This window comes from Mus pahari, chromosome 5 (assembly GCF_900095145.1).
Source record: "Mus pahari chromosome 5, PAHARI_EIJ_v1.1, whole genome shotgun sequence".
NCBI classification, from domain to species: Eukaryota; Metazoa; Chordata; class Mammalia; order Rodentia; family Muridae; genus Mus; species Mus pahari.
In genome coordinates this window covers 138,006,673-138,026,573 of record NC_034594.1, presented here as the reverse complement: position 1 = coordinate 138,026,573, position 19,901 = coordinate 138,006,673, and the positions used below count along the sequence as shown (strand labels likewise).

Below are 19,901 nucleotides of genomic sequence, written 5' to 3'. Positions count from 1 at the left end.
AAAGAAAAAGATATATTTTACTTCTAGAAGATGTATGCATTTCATAATGTATAGAAAAACAAATTATTTGTGAAGTGCATTTCTTAGTGGCTTTAGAGTTGTCTTGGAGCCTTTAATTATTAAAGGAGAACATGGGGAAATGTGTGACGAATCCAGAGGGATGAACTATAATTTTTAAAAGACTCTGAAAGGTATTTTTCCAGTGCTTAATGAATTGACTTTGCTTTGCTTTGAAAAATGTAACTTTACTTCTAAAGAGTAAATTGTCTGTTTCAAAATAATGCAGGTACCAATGTCAGATCTAAAATGAATACATGAGAAATCATTTTGAAAAGAAAGATACGGTAGACTAAGGAACCAATAAACACTACCATTCCCACTTGCCTTCTTGCATAGTAGACTTTTAACCACATATTCTGATGAAGAGATGATTAGTAAAGATGATAAAAGCTTCAGACTTTAATGTCATGGTTTGTCAAATTCTCTGAGCCAGCTGTATGACATTAGAAGACGGAAGACTTGAGGTCAATAGACATGCTGGTAGCAGGCTTCAGACTACAAATGGAAGCAATTGAATGGTGTAAATTTAGAACAAAAGCAGGATGTATTTCCTTAGCTGTTCAGCTAAGGATGATCTTTACTTAATACCTGTTTGGGGAAAATGAAAGGTTGTTATTATTAGCATAGCCGATGCTCGGCCCGGCATGCCTTATTAACAGCATTCACTAAGAACTAGGGAAACGATCTTAGAAATTAGAAATCATTTTTACATGTGATATGAAGCTGTGTTTGGTACCCATACTTTCCCTCTTTGCTGTAGCTCTGCTGGGGCACTGGGGCGTCTCTCTGTTGGGTATCCTTTGTCCAAGAATGCTTGGGACCAGAAATAGCAGGTTTGGGAGAATATTGTCTTATAACTAATAAGGTGTGTGGAGGTGGGGAGTATTCAGCACTATTACTTTGTGCTTTCTGTACATTTGATGCAAATATCAAGGTAATTTTATGCAGTACTTTTAATGTATATATATTCTGACTGCATTCTGTCACAGGATGTTAGCTGTGAAATTTTCCACTTGTGTCATGTCAGCTGTCAAGAGATGTGTTAAAGTACTACATTCCTGTGCTTATAAGAAAGAAAGAAGAATCTGCCTAAAAACTGTTGCTGATTATCAGAATTAAGACTTGCTAACATCAGACAAATAGTCTTTCCATTTCAGTATGCTGATGTATACCAATGTTTTCTAAAACCTAGAACCCAATAATGAAATGAATTCTAAACTAGAGACTCAGTGTGTCCCAAAGGTCAAAATAAAGTTGTACTATTTGAAGCCAACGTAGAAAAAAGAAAGCACAGACCATTAAGCGTTCTTCTTGCTTTTCTTTTTCTACCAGGTACCTCTATAAAGAAGCCTAAGCTTTCAGAGTATAGTTTCATTATGCACAATATACCATAGAGTTCTTAAAGTTACATGTTTCCTTAAAGGTATTTAATTCATTGACTATTTTCCCTATAAACCACTTTCTGTTACTAAACATCCTGACTCCTTATTCAGTTCATGGTATAGCAAGCAGCATCTCACAAAGTCTAGTGAGCATCTCATTTCATGCCTTCAGTCTCCCAAAGCAGGATGAAAGCCATTCTAAGAGCTGGTGAGGGAGGGTTGTTTTAAGAAGGGCAGGATATCGTCTGTTTGTAGGAAATACCCTATTTCTAATTATCTCTCTGGCACTTGATCTGTGCTAGATGAATTATATTAAATGTATGTGCATGGAAGTACAATAATGGTTTTCTCAACTCATCCTCAAGCTTGCTAATGCTTGCCTGGAGTAACGCCTTAAGCACATGGCCCTGCTTCCTCACTGCTTGGACACATGCCACAGTGCTTACTTCTCTCCCCACCCTTCCTTATCCATTTGTTTCTTAAGCTTAGAGATTATCATGACATTGCTGTGCAGTTTTCTGCTGCTTACTTTTAAGTTGAAATCTCATTTTTGTTTCAGATTCTCCTTCTTCTGTGGTTAACAAACAGCTCGGATCCATGTCACTTGATGAGCAACAGGGTGCGTGCAACAGGAGATGCGCTATGCCCATCCACCATAGTTTTATTGCAATGCTTAGACAAAGTTCTTCCTTGCTTTTGCTTAGTGTATCATTTTGATTATGATCTTCAGTCACTATTTTATCCTGTGTGGTTTTGTGCACAAAGGGCTCTTTTGGCCTAAACAGATTATGTTTTGTGTGAGGTCATTTCTGCCTTTGGCATTTTATAACAACTTTGAAGTCTGTCCTTTAACAGTTGGTAATGAATATAATATAATTTTTATTATAGTATATATCATAAAAATTATATAGAACTATGTACGGTTTAGCATGTTGCCCCATTGCTCATTTAGAAGCTATTTGAATATAGTAATATTACACATTTCTAAGTTGTTATGGTAATGACACTTAGTTTTGTATCATACTTAACTGATGGTGGAGACGAGGTCTTCTATGTACCCCAAGTTGGCCTTGAACTACCAGTGGTTTTGCTTAGCCTTCTTCCTGTGTCCTGGGATTACAGGAATGCTGCCATCCCAATTTTAAGCTCTATGTTCATAAACCCAGAGATAGATGGGAAGCTGGACACTCAGCAGGGAAATGCTCTTTCACTTCCATTGGTAATTTTTTTAAGTTAGCAAAGGTATAGACTCACAGGCTTGAGGAGAACAATATGCAATCAACAGGTTTATCAGTCAAACCTTATTACTAGCAGATTTGATACAGTGCAAAGAGAATTGAGAAAGGAGAACATTCTGACAAAAAAAGAGGTACATGGAAAGAAGAGTGCAGGGGAGGACTGTAAGACGCTATAGTGCTTACTTTAGAATTAAGGCAAATTTCTTATGACCTCAACTCAGAATTCTCTAAAGGGTTCTAAGCACTCTGTGATATAACAATGTTACTGATATTAAGCAACAAGGAATAACTTGAATTTACTTATTTGTGTGTGTGTGTGTGTGTGTGTGTGTGTGTGTGTGTGTGTGTATCGGGGCCATGCCGTGGTGCAGTCTTGTGATCAGAGGAAAGTTATCAAGGGTCAGTTCTTTCCTTCGATTATATGGGTTCCAGGGACTGAACTCAGGTCAGGCTTGGCTGCAAGCACCTTTACTGCTGACCCAACTCACCAGCTTGATTTCATTTATCTCAATTGAAAAGGGCAAATGGGTATCTAATAAATTTCACAGATTTCTTTTTTAAGATTATGAATAAGCTTGAAATTCATAGACTTGACAGGCTGCAAGGTGGCAAATGTAGGACTCACCAGTTCATTGAGTAAGGAACTCAATTTTGCTGTAGAATCTGATTGTAATCTTCTTAGAGAAATGTTCAAAAACTAAAACATTTTAGAAACTTGTGTACCTTCAGTCTTAAATTATTTATTTGTAAACCTTTTGATGACGTGCATTGTTAGGTTTGGATATTGTTTGTTCTGGTTTTTCTTTCCTGTTCTTAAAAAATAAAGCTAGGTGTGGTAGTTCTTGCCTTTAATCCCAGCACTCAGGGAACAGATGCAGAAAGTTCACCATGTGTAAGATTGAAAATCTGTGTCAAAAAAAAAAAAAAGGGCAAAATACAGTGAGAAAAATGAGGCAGGAGGTAGGAAAAGAAAAAATAACTAAATGTGAGATCTACAAAATTAAGCATATTTTATCTTTACACAGTAATGGGATACAATTATAGCATCATATCATAAAACACTATAGCCAGATTCATGTTTAGTTAACCATATGGAATAATTTCTATAGATTTACATTGAATATTATACCTAATTTAGTTGGCACTTCATTTATATATTGTTCTGAGATATAAAAAAGAGAAGACTCAAGTTTAACCTACACAGTTTTAGCCTCAGTGTCTGGATGAATGGGGATGCCATTTAGTGAGGCTGGCTAGCTCAGAGATAGAAATTAGAAGGATCTTTGTTTCGGGCCCATGTAATGTGATTTACCATGTAGTTGTATTACCAGAGACTTTTTTTTAAAGATTTATTTATTATATGTAAGTACACTGTAGCTGTCTTCAGACACTCCAGAAGAGGGAATCAGATCTTGTTAAGGATGGTTGTGAGCCACCATGTGGTTGCTGGGATTTGAACTCTGCACCTGTCGGGTGCTCTTACCCGCTGAGCCATCTCACCATCTCACCAGAGACGTTTTTATAAGGTCAAATATCAAATATGTTTGGCAGAAACTACATTGTAAACAGCTGTTATAGTTTTGTGATAAAGCCCATGAGCAGAAATGTCCTAATAATGGGAAATAACCTAAGCACATGAGTTTAGCTATGGCAACATGTGTTAACTGACTACAGAGTTAAGATGGGGGTCAGGCTGGAGACATGGATGGCTCCTAAGAACATTGGTGGCTCTTCCAGAGGTCATGAGTTTAAGTCCCAGCAATCTCGTAACCATCTATAGTGAGATCTGTTGCCCTCTTCTGGTATCCAGGTACACATGTAGGCAGAGTGCTGTATACATAATAAATAAATAAATCTTTAAAAAAAAAAAAGTTAGGACAGCCTGCTTGTCACTAGTCTCTCTCTTTTGGTCTAATGTAATAACTTTCTTTTGGCTATTCATGCCACTGTGTATTCTCTATTAGCAAACAGAGTGAACCTTTGAAAAGTGTGTGTGTGTGTATCCATGCCATGTCTTAAAAGCCAAACGTGAGCTGGTCTTTATCTTCCTATCCAGATTTTTGGTCGTTGCCAAGTTGCCTGCAGTGTACTGACACTCAGCTCCTTTCTCTCTCAGATGGCTTACACACTGTTCCCACTCCCAAACTTAAGCCATTTCTACTTATCCTTTAAGAAATCTATCTCTCAAAAATATGACCTCCCAGTATATAGTATTTTGTCTTTTCTCATTTTGTGGCCTTGTTAATGGCTCTCATCAGATTTGCAGTCATGTATTTGTTTGGAGGATTGTTTCATGTATACCTCATTCCATAGTCTATATGTGATCTTTTTAGTCATTATCATATATATATATATATATATATATATATATATATATATATATGTGTGTGTGTGATATATATATATATATATATATATATATATGTCTTCAATATGCTTCTGCTTTCCCCCATATTTTATATATGGTATGCATATATATATATATATATATATATATATATATATATATATGAAGTGTATAGAATTTGATCAATTCCATATTGGTATCATTTTCTATCAAAATATACCAATATTTTGTTGGTGTGTTTTGGGGGAAGGAGGCTTGTGGTTGGTTTTTGTTCTTGTTGTTGTTTATATAGGGTCTCACTATGTAGTCTTGGCTAGCCTGGAAATCTCTATGTAGACCATGCTGTCCTGGAACTTTCAGAGATCAAGTCACATGCCTTTGTTTCATGTGCCAGGATTAAAGGTGTGCCATCATGCCCAGATACAGTGTTTGTTGAATAAATAAGCAGATTAATTCATTAAATGATCTGCGCTATAGAAATTATTTCAGTTTGGAAAATTCAGCCTAACAACCAGGTTTGCATCCTGAAAAGTTCATTTGGGTAATATATAAGAATGAGTGGAGGATAAGAGAGTCAGAGCATATAAAAAAGTATTGTAATAATCCAGGTAAGAGACAGTGAAAATCCAATCTAAGGCAGTAGGAGTGGGAAATAAGTAAATCTTAACAATCTTTGTGAGTAGAATGAATAGAATTTTAGCTTGGGGTAGATTGACAATATGATAATTATGACAACAGCGGGGGTAATAGTTAAGTGATAGTTTGAAACTCGTTAGCCAGAGATTGAGAAAATGATGTCCACGTATCTTGGTCAGATTATAGTAAACCATAAGAGAAAGCTTTCAGGAAAAACAGATAGCTGTAGGGGAAAGGGTCTGTGTAGACACCCTTCACATGTTGGCTTTGAGGTATCTTAGAATGTTTTCTCTTGCTATTAAGGAGTACTTATGGGCTGGACATAGTGACATGTGTCTTTAATGCTAGGACTTGGGAAGCACAGACTGGTAGATCTCTTGTGAGTTCCAGGCCAGCCAGGACTGCATAGTGAAACCTTGTCTTAAAATATATCTAAGGGGAGGGAGGGAGAGAAAAAAAGAAAGAGGTAGGGGAGACTGAGGTAAGTTATGAGGAAAGAAGTTTCATTCACTTGGTCATATGCTCTTCTGTGCATTGCCAAAAAAGGGGGGGGGGAGGAGTAAAAGCAGAAGCATATTGAAGACAGATGTCAAATGGGAAAGCTAGGAAAGCTAAGGAAACCATATTTGGTTGGTAACAGCTTAGCCTACCAGTAATGTATACATTCCTCTGAGGAAGAACTTGTTCGCTTCTTCAAGGAGATATTAATTCACATTGAGGACTCTATATTCATGATACAAACATCTTCCTATCTGCTGCACGGATAGCCAGTGATATAAATGTATATAATTATTTAAAAAAATCATCAGTAAGATAAACTCATTGATACTGGAAAGTGTTATTAGTAACCTTTTTGTCTTTGGTAATTACCCCCACCAAAAAAAAATCTCAGAACTACCATGGAGAAGTTAAAAGATATAGAAAGCACCTGGTCACCTAGGTGATGATAAATACACATTTTAAAAGAAGAATAGTATCTCTTCATAAGTCTGAAAAGGAAAGCAAATGTGTAGTCAGAGGTCTGGCTTTGTTGCCCAAGCCGAAGTCTTGTGCTCAGTCCCATTTTAGCCTCTGTCCTGGAACTCACTCTGTAGACCAGGCTGGCCTCGAACTCAGAAATCCGCCTGCCTCTGCCTCCCAAGTGCTGGGATTAAAGGCGTGTGCCACCACTGCCCGGCTTGAAATTTTAATAATACCATTAGTTTTATTTATACAACACTCAGAATTGACACCAGGCAATACATTAAGCAATACACTAATCCCTTGTCCTTTCTTATAACTTTTTATAATTTTTATTTTTTGAGATATAATTACATTATGTCCTGCTTTCCATTCTCTCTGTATTTTTTAATAACAGAATTGCAGGGACTAGCCTTGCCTCAGGCTGGATGTCATTCTGCCTCCACCTCTTAAGTAGCTGGGCTTACTGCCACTACTATGTCTGGCTCAGATAGTATTCTAAGGAGACAGTAATTATATAATGAATTTTTAAATTTTTAGTAAATAGCAAATATTTAAAGCCTGTATATTAATGAGAAATATTAGTTCAGTATTTTCCATCCCAGAACACATCTGTAAACAGTATATTTTAAATTCTAGTGGGAAAAAGATAATGAAAGGAGACTTCACTCTGGATTCTGTGTATTTGTTAGATTTACTATTTACTGATTGGTTATTTGGAATGAAATGACTAATGTGTTCTACCTCATATGACAGTGAAGACAAAACATACAAGCATGATAAGTATTAAAGATCTATATATTGTGTAATGAGTATGGCTTTGAAATAATTTTTAGAATGTGCTTGCTATTCTAATTTAAAACAACTAAACAAAGAAGAGGAAACCTAAATGCTTATAAGTACCCTTTAAATAATATAAAAACAAAACATTAATTTGTAGGTCTTATTTTTTTAAAGATTTATTTATTTATTTTATGTATGTGAGTACACTGTCGCTCTCCAGACACACCAGAAGAGGGCTTGCAATCCCATTACAGATGGTTGTGAGCCACCATGTGGTTGCTGGGAATTGAACTCAGGACCTCTGGAAGAGCAGTAGGTCTTTAAAGAATTTTTCTTTTTTAAAAAATTAGCTTAAAATATGTATTTTATCACACAGTAAATTATATCCATTTTCAAATTTTATTTTATTATTGCATTGTATATGCGTGTATGTGCCTGGTGCCAAGGGAGGCATTGGAATCCCTGGAACTGGAATTACAGATGGTTGTGAACTTCCATATCAATGCTAAGTCCTCTTTATCAATCAAAGCCAGGTTCTCTTTACAAGCAGCCAGTGCTCTTAACCTCTGAGACATTTCTTCAGCCCCCAAATTACCTCCATCCTCAGCTAAGGGATTGACATTATGAGAAAACCCATCTTAATAAATTGTGTATAGTCATGCATAGCAGCATTATGCTAAAAAGAGTAGGAAGATGAAAGTTAGAAATAAGTTCTAAACTTGGGAGTCTGAAGGTTGAGGACCCAATGAAAGAGTGCATTCCATTTGTATAGTGGTTGGCCAGTTGAAGCCAAGGTTGATCAGTCATTTAGAGTTGAAAGGAACAATATTAATCAGCTGTACTCACTTTATGATTATATGAAGTTTGCTTCATTTTATGACTGTGTTTGAATAATTTTGTAGTAGATGACTCTAGGAGGCTTCTTGCTGGGGAGGGGTTGGCCGGGTGTTGTTCACATGTTCATGAAACGTTTCAGCCCTCTTCTCTCCTTTCCTTGCTTTGGTTTACTGTATTTCTGTAGCATATGAATGTATGTAATTGTCTTTATTTTCTTCAAAACCAAGGTTTTTTGGTTTTGTTTGTGGTTTGTGGTTCTGGTTTTGTTTTGTTTGGACAGGGGTGAGGTTGGGAGGTTAGAAGAGTAGTGTTAGCTTTCCTGGAACTAAAGTTTTAGGAAGTTATGTGTAGTCTAACATGGGTTCTGATAGTTGAACTCAGGTCCTCCAAGAGTACAGCATATTATCTCTTAAATGGCCTTCCTTTTTCTTCCCCTCAGGAAAAGGTCTCACTATGTAGCCTTAGCTGGCCTGGAACTTGCAGTCTAGACCAGGCTGACCTTGAACTCAGATCTACCTACCTCTGCCTCCCAGGTCTGGGCTTAATGTGTGCCACTACACCCTCCATTCCTTCTTTACCTTAGTGGGAAAATAAGTAGCAAAATATTTTATAAGATATTCTGTAAAAGACAAACTCCAGCTCTGCCTGTGTCTTTGATCATCCGGGGCATTAGCCATAACCCAGGTACAGCAGCCTTAAAGCAATAATGGCTTTGTCATCAGTGGGATGAAAATCTGTGACATAACTAAAGAATAAGGGGAAACTCTGTGTTGACCAATGAGCCTCTCTTGACGCTGTTGTAAAAGCAGAAAATGCCTGAGTAACCTGGATTTTTAAAGTTGTGATTTGTTATTTTCAGAAAAGTAGCTCATTGTTACATTAGTTGCAATTAATGTCAGAGAGAGAGAGAGAGAGAGAGAGAGAGAGAGAGAGAGAGAGAGAGAGAGAGAAATCAGACAATAGACGAGAGACCAGTTTTCTCTCTGGAGACAGCTAGCCAAAGGGTCTAATACTTGGCTTTATGTCCATTTCTATTCTCTGTGTATTCTCGTGTTTCCACAAGATGTTAATGACCATCCAAATAAGAAGTTTTAAAGTTCTACTTCATTTTATCCTTGAATATCTTTTTGCTCTTTGGGGGGAGAGCGCTTTGAATAGTCTCTACAATTTCTTTGACATTATTTGCCATTTTTTTAATTAAGGGATTAATTTAGACACAGGGTCTTACTAAGCTAAGTTTCCTTGGCTGTCTAGAACTCACTATGTGTACCAGGTTGTCGTCAAGTTTGGAGCAAACTACTTATCTTTGCCTCTTGAATGCAGGGGTTATAGATGTGTGCAGCCAAGCCCAGTCAAATGATGAAGTTTTTTCCTTTTTGAGACAATGTCTCACTCTGTAGCCCAGCTGGCCTGGTGTTTACTGTAGAACACAGGCAGGCCTTCACATCTTGGGGGTCCTCCTGTCTTAGCCCCCTAAGTGCTGGGATTATAGGTGTGAGCACCATGCCCACCTTTATTTGCATTTTAAAAAGAAAAAATACACACACACACACACACACACACACACACACAGTATAGATACCCTATAAAATTTTAAGGTGAAATTACTGTCCTTTATTAAGAAATAACTTATTAATACAAGATTAGTTAAGAATAAAAACTGAAATATACTAAAGCATTGAAACAAATTTTAGGAAAAAAACAAAGCACAGTATACTACTTCCTTGTGGTAGTGTCCTGTGAGAACACAGAACTCAGTAGCATCTAACTGCAGCAGTCAGAACAGCTGGTTGAGAGCCTTTTCATCTTATATTTTAGCCACTGTTAATCCTTCCTGGTACTCAAGCAACAAGAAATATACCATGGGTATACTACTACATTAGGCTCCAGTTTATAATGTGTCATTGCATGTTAGTAGCTTTTGACTCCTTATCGAAAGGGTATGGTTTCCTAAATCTGAGGGAGTCATCTAAACAAAGCTAGAGTTGATAATGTTGCTTTGAACTTTAAATGAGAACCCTAACATGAGCAAAAGTTATGACAGCAACCTAACTTAAGTTCTTTTAAATTTTAGGAAATGTCATATTTTTTACTGATTTCAGAAACTTTTTCAAATGTTTTAAACACAATTTTCAGATAACAATAATGAGAGACTGAGCCCCAAACCAGGGACAGGTGAACCAGTTTTAAGTTTGCACTACAGCACAGAAGGAACAACTACAAGCACAATAAAACTGAACTTTACAGATGAATGGTAAGTTAACACTTTTGTAAAGATGTTCTTAGCTGTTTTATACAATTGTTTTCAATATTTTTTTCTGTACTTCATTTTATGTCTTGTTTTTTGCTATTTACTGTATTAGTTTTGAACCTATAATATGTTTTAAATTCCTTGAAGAACTTGTAGCTAAACAGATGAGGTATCTGCAGAGATGATCATTCTCAGTGGATAAGAGCTCTTGATATCAATCATGAGGACCTGAGTTGGAATCCCTAGCCGTCATGTGAAACGCTGAGCATTGCTGCACATACCTGTGCATGCCTGTAGCCCTAGCATTACGAGGCAGAGAGACTGGCAGATCCCTTGAGCTCACCAATGAGCTTCCTGTTCAGTGAGAGACTCTAAGGCTAATAGGGGGAGAGCAATAGAGGAAGACACCCAACGTCTTCATGGGGTACGTGTGCATGTTACACACACACTTGCATGCACAGAAAACAAGTAAAATTCATAAAACTCACAGATCAGTAAATCCCATCTGCAGATTAGGTGAAATCAGACCTGAGCATTTACATTTCTAAACATTTAGCAAATTGTGTTTGTTGTCCTGAGATGTTTGTTCTAATAGAAAATACAAACGATAATATAATTACCTATAGAAAGCACCAATTTAAAATATTTTAGTCTTTGTTCTCTGTGTTTGTGTATATAAACATATGTTCCTGACTTTTGTTGTACATTTTAGAACATAATTTAAATTATACTGAATATGTTCCCTTCTGCATTTGCTAAGATTAACTCTATAGTAAGCATTATTAACTGCAAATAACCATCATTTTCCTTTCGCTACTTGTAATAATTGTGATTTTACCAATCTGTCCAGTAGGGATGCTGTAGGTTACTGATTCATTCCCTTTAATTGAAAGTTAATTTGCCATTTTTAACCCATTGAGGTTAAAACCCAATGAAAGTCTTTCTTTTTAGAACATTTCCTATCTTCAGTATCTGTGAGATATATCTCCAGAGATGAACTGTTTAGATCAAAAATGATTGCCAGCTGTTGTTTTCTCTTTCCACATTTTTCTTAGTGTATGAACATTTTACTCTCTGTTCAATGTATTTATTTTTGACTCTTGATTTTTAAATAACTTTACTTGTTATTTAATGAATAGAACAGTTGGACTTTTATACTCACTTAATGCTATACTGGTTGCCTTTAATGACATTTGTGATTTTGTTCATGATTAATTTAAGAAATACATTTATGTAAACATTATCGTTCCCACTAACTAGAGGCCTTTTGATTCAGCATTATCTAAATATTTTTATTCAGCCTTGTTTAATTAGTAGTTAATGAATGTTTGTTGACAATATGGCAATATGTAATTATGTACTGCCATAATTATATAAAGCTTTATATAACAATTATATCAATTATTTATAGTCATTTTAATTATCTATCATTAACATATTAAATCACATTAATATATTAAATTTATATAACTAATTAATATACCATTTTATAATATAAAGTATATTATGTCCAAATAATATATCACATGTTCATATATTTATTAATATATAATGTTATATGCTTGATTAATATGTGATCGTATGTTACATTATTCAGTTCACTGGTTTATGTATAAATGTATTTTACAGTAAAGTCTGATTAAATAGGACTTCAGATATTATTGGAGACCTATGTCCCAAATACTATTCTAGACATTGGAAATTCATAAGTTAAAAAAAATAGTGAAAAAGCAAAAGAAATCTGTGCCCTACTAGAGCTTACTTTTTTTAGGTGGAGGAACTGGGCAATAATTACAGGAAATAAATATACAGTGTAGCATGTTGGAAGGCACTGAGTACTACAGAAGCAAAGAGAACAGGTAAGGACAATCTCCTGATGTCCTAAGGAAGGTTAGTCATCAATGAGAAGATAGCACATATGTAGAGAAGAAGATTTTAGGCACAGTGACATTCCACGTGTTTGAGCAAAGCAGTCCTATATGTTCAGGGATCTTTTAGGAAGCTCATGTATGTGAAATGGAATGGGCAGAGGAGAGACAGGTAAGTAACAGATAAGATCAGCTGAGAAAACGAAGAAGGTGCTGAAACAGAAAGGATGCTTTTGTTCCTGTGTTCAAAGTGGTCCATAAGTAGAAGTTCATGCCAATTAAAAGACTATGGCCAGAAGCAGAATAAGCAGTGACAGTGCATTGTGCCAGAATGGGAGCAGTGGAGGTTGTGAAGATAATCAGAATGTAGGTACTGTGTTACCTACTATTAGGCTACTGCGTCAGCCAACAGGATTCCTTAATGACCCCAAGTGTTTACCACATCATTTTAAAATCATGACATCTGTGGCCCTGGTCTACAATATATAATTTAACACAGGATCTCGTATCTGTCACTAATGCCTGACCTCTTCTGTTTTCCTCTTTCCATTCAAGTTGCCCTCTGGGGAAGAGTGCCTTCAGAACAGTTCTAAGATACAGTTTTACTCTCTCTCTTTTTCTTCTTCAATGCTAATTTCACTTTAAGTGATCATAAATTTTATTATCATTCATCAGTTTGTCAAAGATTACCATTTCTATTTTAAAATAGTCAATATAGTAGAAATTAAAGCAGAACATTAAAAAAAAAGTACATCTTTTCTTTATTTCAGTATCATCTCTTGCTTTTTAGTGTCACTATTTTTTTGTTTGTTTGTTTCTCTGTGTAGCCCTGGCTGTCCTGGAGCTCACTTTGTACACCAGGCTGGCCTCGAACTCAGAAATCCGTCAGCCTCTGCCTTCTGAGTGCTGGGATTAAAGGTGCGTGCCACCACGTCCGGCTTGCTTTTTAGTGTCTTTAATGACATATGAGTCAGTAGAGTACCCTGTGAGGTTGGCCTCTCACTTGACAGCCTGAGGAAGCTGACTAAATCCCAGCTTTTTAGTGGAAATGGGCACTCTTAAAAGAACCCATTTCTGAGGTTTGTTGAGAAGATTTCAAGGGATTTTACAGAGAAAGCAGCTTAAAATTAGCACCCTTTCTATATGCTAAGCACTTCGTAGTTGTTAGCTATAACAGTACTCTTATTCTAATAATTTGGCTCATTCCTGCCAATCATAGTCTCTGTCCTTTCTTGTTGGTTTATGAAAGCTATTATCGTACAATGCGAGGATGATGTCAGGAGTTATGTTTGTTACACTGTCTCGCAGATATGGCGGTCGTTCTTCACCTGCAGTGGTTGTGCTTTAAGACTGGGCTGTAATCCTCCTGCTTGGACAGCAGATTAGGGGAAACCTTTGCTCATCTGACTTCTGTGATTTCTATAGTTCTTTAGTACAATCATCTGCTTATTATAAACTCTGGATTGTTTTGTAATGTATGATGCTGAGTTACAGCATCAGCTTTCCACACACTGTTTCTTTGTCTCAGTACCATGTATTCTGCACTCTTCTCATTTCATTGTGATTTATCATGCCATATTGAATATGCTGAATGTCTCCACTTGAGGAGTGTGTCTTTTCCACTAGACTCCTATATTAGTACCATAATATTTTAATCATTATAACTATTATGTGCTATTTCAGCAAGGAAAAAGTTTGCATCATATTTGGTTATATTGACCACAATGACTTTGTAGTCTCTTCTGGTTCAAAAGATATTTACAGGGGCCAGAAAGATAGTTCAGAAGTTAAGATCACTTGCTCTTTTCCCAGAGGACCTAGGTTTGATTCCCAGCACTCGTGTAGTGGCTCACAACCATCTGTAACTCTGTTTCCAAAGGATCAGATGCCTTCGCCTGGCTGCTTCACATACCAGACTTCACATGTAGTTCATGGACATGCAGGCAGGCAAAAGAAAAAAAAAAACAGTATCAAAAATAAGGAAGAGGGGCTGGTGAGATGGCTCAGCGGTTAAGAGCGCCGACTGCTCTTCCAAAGGTCCTGAGTTCAAATCCCAGCAACCACATGGTGGCTCACAACCATCCGTAACGGAAATCTGATGCCCTCTTCTGGAATGTCTGAAGACAGCTACAGTGTACTTACATATAATAAATTAATTTAAAAAAAATAAGGAAGAAAAGGAAGGAAGGAAGGAAGGAAGGAAGGAAGGAAGGAAGGGAAGGAGGGAGGAAGGGAGGAAGGAAAGAAGGAAGGAAAGAAGGAAGGAAGGAAGCAAGGAAGCAAGGAAGCAAGGAAGCAAGAAAGGAAGCAAGGAAGGAAGCAAGGAAGGAAGACAAAAATAATCCTACTGAGACAACACTTTAGGCTAGTTTACAACTCTTCTGATTTTTTTTTTCATGTATACCAATGTAGGTCATTACTATATAAAATTGATTTTTGTTATTTGCTCTAAAAGAAGATTTTACAAAATCTTGGCAAAAAGCCCTTAGTAAATTACTTAGTGATTTGCCTCTTTACATTTATCTATTTTCTGCACATGTATATTTGTGTGGGTACATGTCATGGCATGTATGTAGAAGCCAGAAGACACCTTGGGGAATTGTCTGTCTCCTCCCACCAGTAGGTTCCTGCCATCATACTCTGGTAATCAGGATTGGCAATTAGCACCTCACCCGCTGAGCCATCTCCCTGGCTCATAATTTAATTTTAATCTCAGATTGTTAAACATCTTCCTGTTTCCTTATCAACCTTCTCCTTACACATGTACCGTGATTTCTTATGGAAATTATTTATTTGAATAAGTCTAATATTATATGATAGCCAGAGATGCTAATGGGACTTTGGCCATCATTGGGTGGGTATTAAAACCAAAATAGAAAATATAATCTCTTTCTACAAAACTGTAATGCTTAATAAATACACACACATACACACACACTCTCACACACACACACAAGGAAAGGACAGTTAATATTCCACTGGGGGCAGTTCAAAAAGACTGAAGAAATGGCCAGGCTTCCATTCAACTTAATTTTTAAGCCATTCTGAGCCGGGCGTGGTGGCGCACGCCTTTAATCCCAGCACTTGGGAGGCAGAGGCAGGTGGATTTCTGAGTTCGAGGCCAGCCTGGTCTACAAAGTGAGTTCCAGGACAGCCAGGGCTATACAGAGAAACCCTGTCTCGAAAAACCAAAAAAAAAAAAAAAAATTTTAAGCCATTCTACAACATTAGCGTCTAAAAAGAATATAATCAAGTTCTATAAAACCATTAATAATTTCTTTGGATAGAAAGGGAGACAGTATAATTCATTTAAACTTCCATAGAAACTGGGGCTGAAGGTGTCACATATTAGCATATATTAGAATATAACTTCTGTGCTTGATTCCCAGAACACACATACATACACACACACAACACACACACACACACACACACACACACTCACTCACTCATTAAGAAACACATAGAAATGTATAGTAGACAGTAGGAGCATCAAAATCATGAATTAAAGTACTTTCATTTTAAAATCTTTTTAAGATGAAGTGTGATTATTTTAAAACTGGCTTTTCAAGTATTTATGTTCTAAATTATCTAATAGTTTTTACATTATAAAATATGAAAGTTACATCAAAGTCCTGTGCTAACTTTTGGTGGTATCATGTGTCTTCTTATGATTTTAGGAGCAGCACAGCCTCAAGTTCCAGAGGAAATGGGGGCCATTGCACATCTGAGGGCCAGGAAGAATGCTTGCTCCCTCCGAGCTCTGTGCAGCCCCTGGAAGGAGACTGTGAAACAAGTTAGCTTACTTTACCTTTTTCCTCAGAAGAACCCTCAGTGTTAAGTTCCTACCTCCTCTTCTCTGCTCCTCCGTTCACCTTTGTTTGTTCTTTGTAGAGTGAGATTGTGTCCTGTAACTTATGTTGTGGAGGTCAGAGGACAACTTTGCGAGGGCAGCTCCCTCCTTCCACCTTTACTTGGTTCTAGGAATCAAACTCAGGTCTCCCAGCATGCACTTGGCAAGTGCCTTTACCCTCAAAGTCATTCTGCCTATCCCTGGGGTGAGATTGTATTTGAATATTAAAGGTTTCTATGATCCAGATAGAATTAAGAGCCATTTATTTAAAGGAATGTTGGAGTGTTGTATTTATATTTTTCTGTAAAAAGCTAGATTTCATGATAAGCTTGTTCAATTCCAGGAGCTCCTGAAGAACTATCAGAGAAAGGAACACTTCCAGAAAACCTCACTCAAAACCAGATAGATACAGGTCAGTTATCTTGCCATCTTTAAGAAAATTGGCTCATATACAAACTAAACACCTTAATCTTTGTAATCTCTCCAGAGGCAAAGGTCTCTTCCGAATGGTGGTTCTAGAATCAGACTTCACATTAGAACACATCAGTTCCTAAGTTAATTAAAATGAACAGTGACTTGCATACAACTTTGTTTTCTGACAGCACAATGTGATAACTTGCCAGCTGAGCCATTGGATTCTAACTCAGGAGAAAGGGACAACCCAAGTCTTGACAGCCCATGTGGGGTTCCAGAAGAAGGCACTTTATCTGAGACAGACAGGGAGACCTGTGAGCAGGCCAGCACTGAGAGTGCAACTGGGCGAGCTAGCACCAAGCCTGAACTCCTATCCCAGACAGAAGCCATTGAGCAGGCCAGCACTGAGAGTGCAACCGGGCATACCAGTGCCAATCCTGAACTCCCATCCCAGACAGAAGCCATAGCACCTTCAGCTCATGAAGACCCATCTGCCAGGGATTCTGCTCTCCAGGACACAGATGACAGCGATGATGATCCGGTCTTAATTCCTGGTGCAAGATACCGAACAGGACCTGGTGATAGGTTGGTACATTTTTAACTAGCATAAACTATAAAAAATGTAATTCATAAGAGTTGAAGTCATGTGAGAGTCTCAGCATTTTTAAAGTTGGTTCATCTAGAACTGTCACAATCATATGACACATGGAACTTTTAAACCATAAATGATTTCACATATTCTGAGCAAATGTATGAAGTGTAAACACAAAGTGTCTTTGCTCAGTATTTCTGCCCTGAAGCTTGTGTCTCCGTTTACAAGTCAAGAAATGGACTAATGGGTTACTTATAAATTAAGGTTACATTGAGTTGTCAGTTTGCCCTGTAGAGATTATGGCTTTTGGGTTTTGCTAGTTTGTTTTATTGAGATGAGGGTCTAACTGTGTAGTCCTGGCTGGCCTGGAACGTGGTATGTAGACTGGGCTGGCATTAAACTCAGAGATCTGCCTGCCTCTGCCTCCCAGGTGTTAGGATTAAAGGTGTGCACAACTAAGCCTGTTTTTTATTGTAATGGTACTTTTTTTTCTTTTTCTCTTTTTTTCTTGTCCCTAGTAGTGATAGTAGTTCTCTTTTTGGAACTTTTATGTTTTTCTCTGTTTTCTAGTAATGTAATGACTCAGTTAAGAAACCAAAAAGGTATGATAGATAGTAAATATTGTAGCAACAATAGAGAATTGAATTGTCAATATGTTTGTATGGTTTTTTCTATTAGTAGATTTTTACATAAACAGAAACATTTTATTTTAGAAGATAAGATACCCTTTAATGGTCTTTAAGATGACTGGGTCTGGTGGTACAAGCTTGTAACCCCAGCTACTAGAAGGCTGCAGCAGCAGGATCCCAGAGTCCATGGTCTGCCTATGCAATTTAGTGAGATTGTCTCAAAATAAGAGGTAAAAAGAAAGAGGTAAGAATATACCTCACGTAGCCGAGCGTGGTGGCGCACGCCTTTAATCCCAACACTTGGGAGGCGGAGGCAGGTAAATTTCTGAGTTCGAGGCCAGCCTGGTCTACAGAGTGAGTTCCAGGACAGCCAGGGCTACACAGAGAAACCCTGTCTCGGAAAAAAAAAAAAAAAAAAAGAATATACCTCACTTGTTAGCAGGGAGACTGTTCACTCTCTGGTACCCAGGAAAGAAAGTGTGTTGCATCCTGTATGTGGGAAACCGTCTGTGATTAGTATCATCTTTCCCATTGTTCCAGAAAATCCAGTTTTATCTTTAAAGTTCTGATTCACATAGGAGTGAAGTTCTATTTGGACCATGCACACACACACACATACACACACACACACACACACACACACACACATATATATGTTGAATAGACTGTTGTTTCTCAAGCATTTAGTTTACATTTCTGACACAATTAACGAGATTATATATTACATATGCATTTCACATGTATAATGAAAAGATTATTATACCACTAAAAATGACAACCCCTGTAATCTGAGTACTTGGAAGACTGCAGCAGGAGGACTACTGTGAGTTCAAGACCAGCTTGAGCTACATAGAACATTACAGGTTAGCCTGGCTACAGAATGAAACACATTCAAAGATCAAAACCAAAAAATATGGTAATGTTGTGTGATTGTTAAGAGCATCATAACTTGGATTTGGATCCACAGTCACCACCTAGAGCTAGTTGTCTCATATATGCTGCTTATTGACTCAGAGACTCAGTTCTCTTATATATGATGTATGCTTATGATTATCTAAATTATTGTACAAATTTAAAATGAGTCAGTTATAGGACCTGGCTCACATTGAAAGATGGGTGCATGTCTTAAACAACCGGTCTATTTTCTGTATAAAAGAGTGCCTTCATCCTAAGAAAACAATTATTACAGCCAGAAGCAGTAATGCATGCCTATCATTTTAGCTACATGGGAGACTGAGGCAGAATTATGTTTGAGGTCTAACTTAGGCGATTTAGAGAGACCATCTTGCAAAGCAAAAGGAAAAAAAGGAATGCCTCTAAGGAATAAAGGTTGAAAAATAAAAGTAATAAAAAGACCAGCTTTTAGCTCAGTGAAACCACCTTTTCTAACCGTTTAAGGGCATGTACCTTCCATTGGGTTGGGGAAATGGTTACTTTATAAGGGCACTGTTCAAATAATCCTCCCTTATGTTTGTGCTTAAAGATTAACCGAAAATGTGTTAATCATCAACCTCCTATGATGTTTGATTGTTTAGTTGATTGGTTGTTTTGTTTTTAAATAGAGTGTTATTCTATTAGCCCTGGCTAGCTCTGTAACTCAGACTGAACTTGAATTATCAATTCCAGTGCTAAGGTTACAGGCATGTTCCACTAATCCCTCAGCATCCCAGATTTTGTGTGTGTGTGTGTGTGTGTGTGTGTGTGTGTGTGTGTGTGTGTATGTATGTATGTATGTATGTCTGTATTATTTATGTATGTATATATGGGTCCTTAAAAGGTCATTACTACTTAATACTACAGGTAAAGTTACCAAGCATAGCACAATTCAAAAATCATTTTTTTATTATTTACATGATTTCTCATTCTAAGGTTTGATCTGCCATGAAGTTGGTACCTGATAGCTTGATTAACCTAGAAAGCTCTAGGTGTTAAATTAGATTAGCTAAATATTTAGAAGATTGATAATTATGGATAGCAGCCTGGAACTAAGCATTAGCTTAAACTTAGATGTTATGATTAGATACAGATTTTAAATTTTTTTTTTTTTTTTT

At 37.0% G+C, this 19,901-nt stretch overlaps 1 protein-coding gene across 5 annotated transcripts in view; it reads left to right on the top strand.

Moving 5' to 3' along the window:
- Positions 1-19,901, top strand: part of Dcaf6 (DDB1 and CUL4 associated factor 6) — a 117,850-nt gene that overhangs the window by 78,218 nt on the left and 19,731 nt on the right. For 4 of the 5 annotated variants that reach the window (XM_029539254.1, XM_029539251.1, XM_029539252.1 and 1 more), the window contains 5 exons: positions 2,002-2,061; positions 10,380-10,497; positions 16,043-16,158; positions 16,559-16,627; positions 16,818-17,214. In XM_029539254.1, coding sequence (XP_029395114.1) covers positions 2,002-2,061; positions 10,380-10,497; positions 16,043-16,158; positions 16,559-16,627; positions 16,818-17,214 — 760 coding nt within the window. The remainder of the gene's footprint in view (positions 1-2,001; positions 2,062-10,379; positions 10,498-16,042; positions 16,159-16,558; positions 16,628-16,817; positions 17,215-19,901) is intronic. The other variant, XM_021198133.2, reaches the window with a different exon arrangement.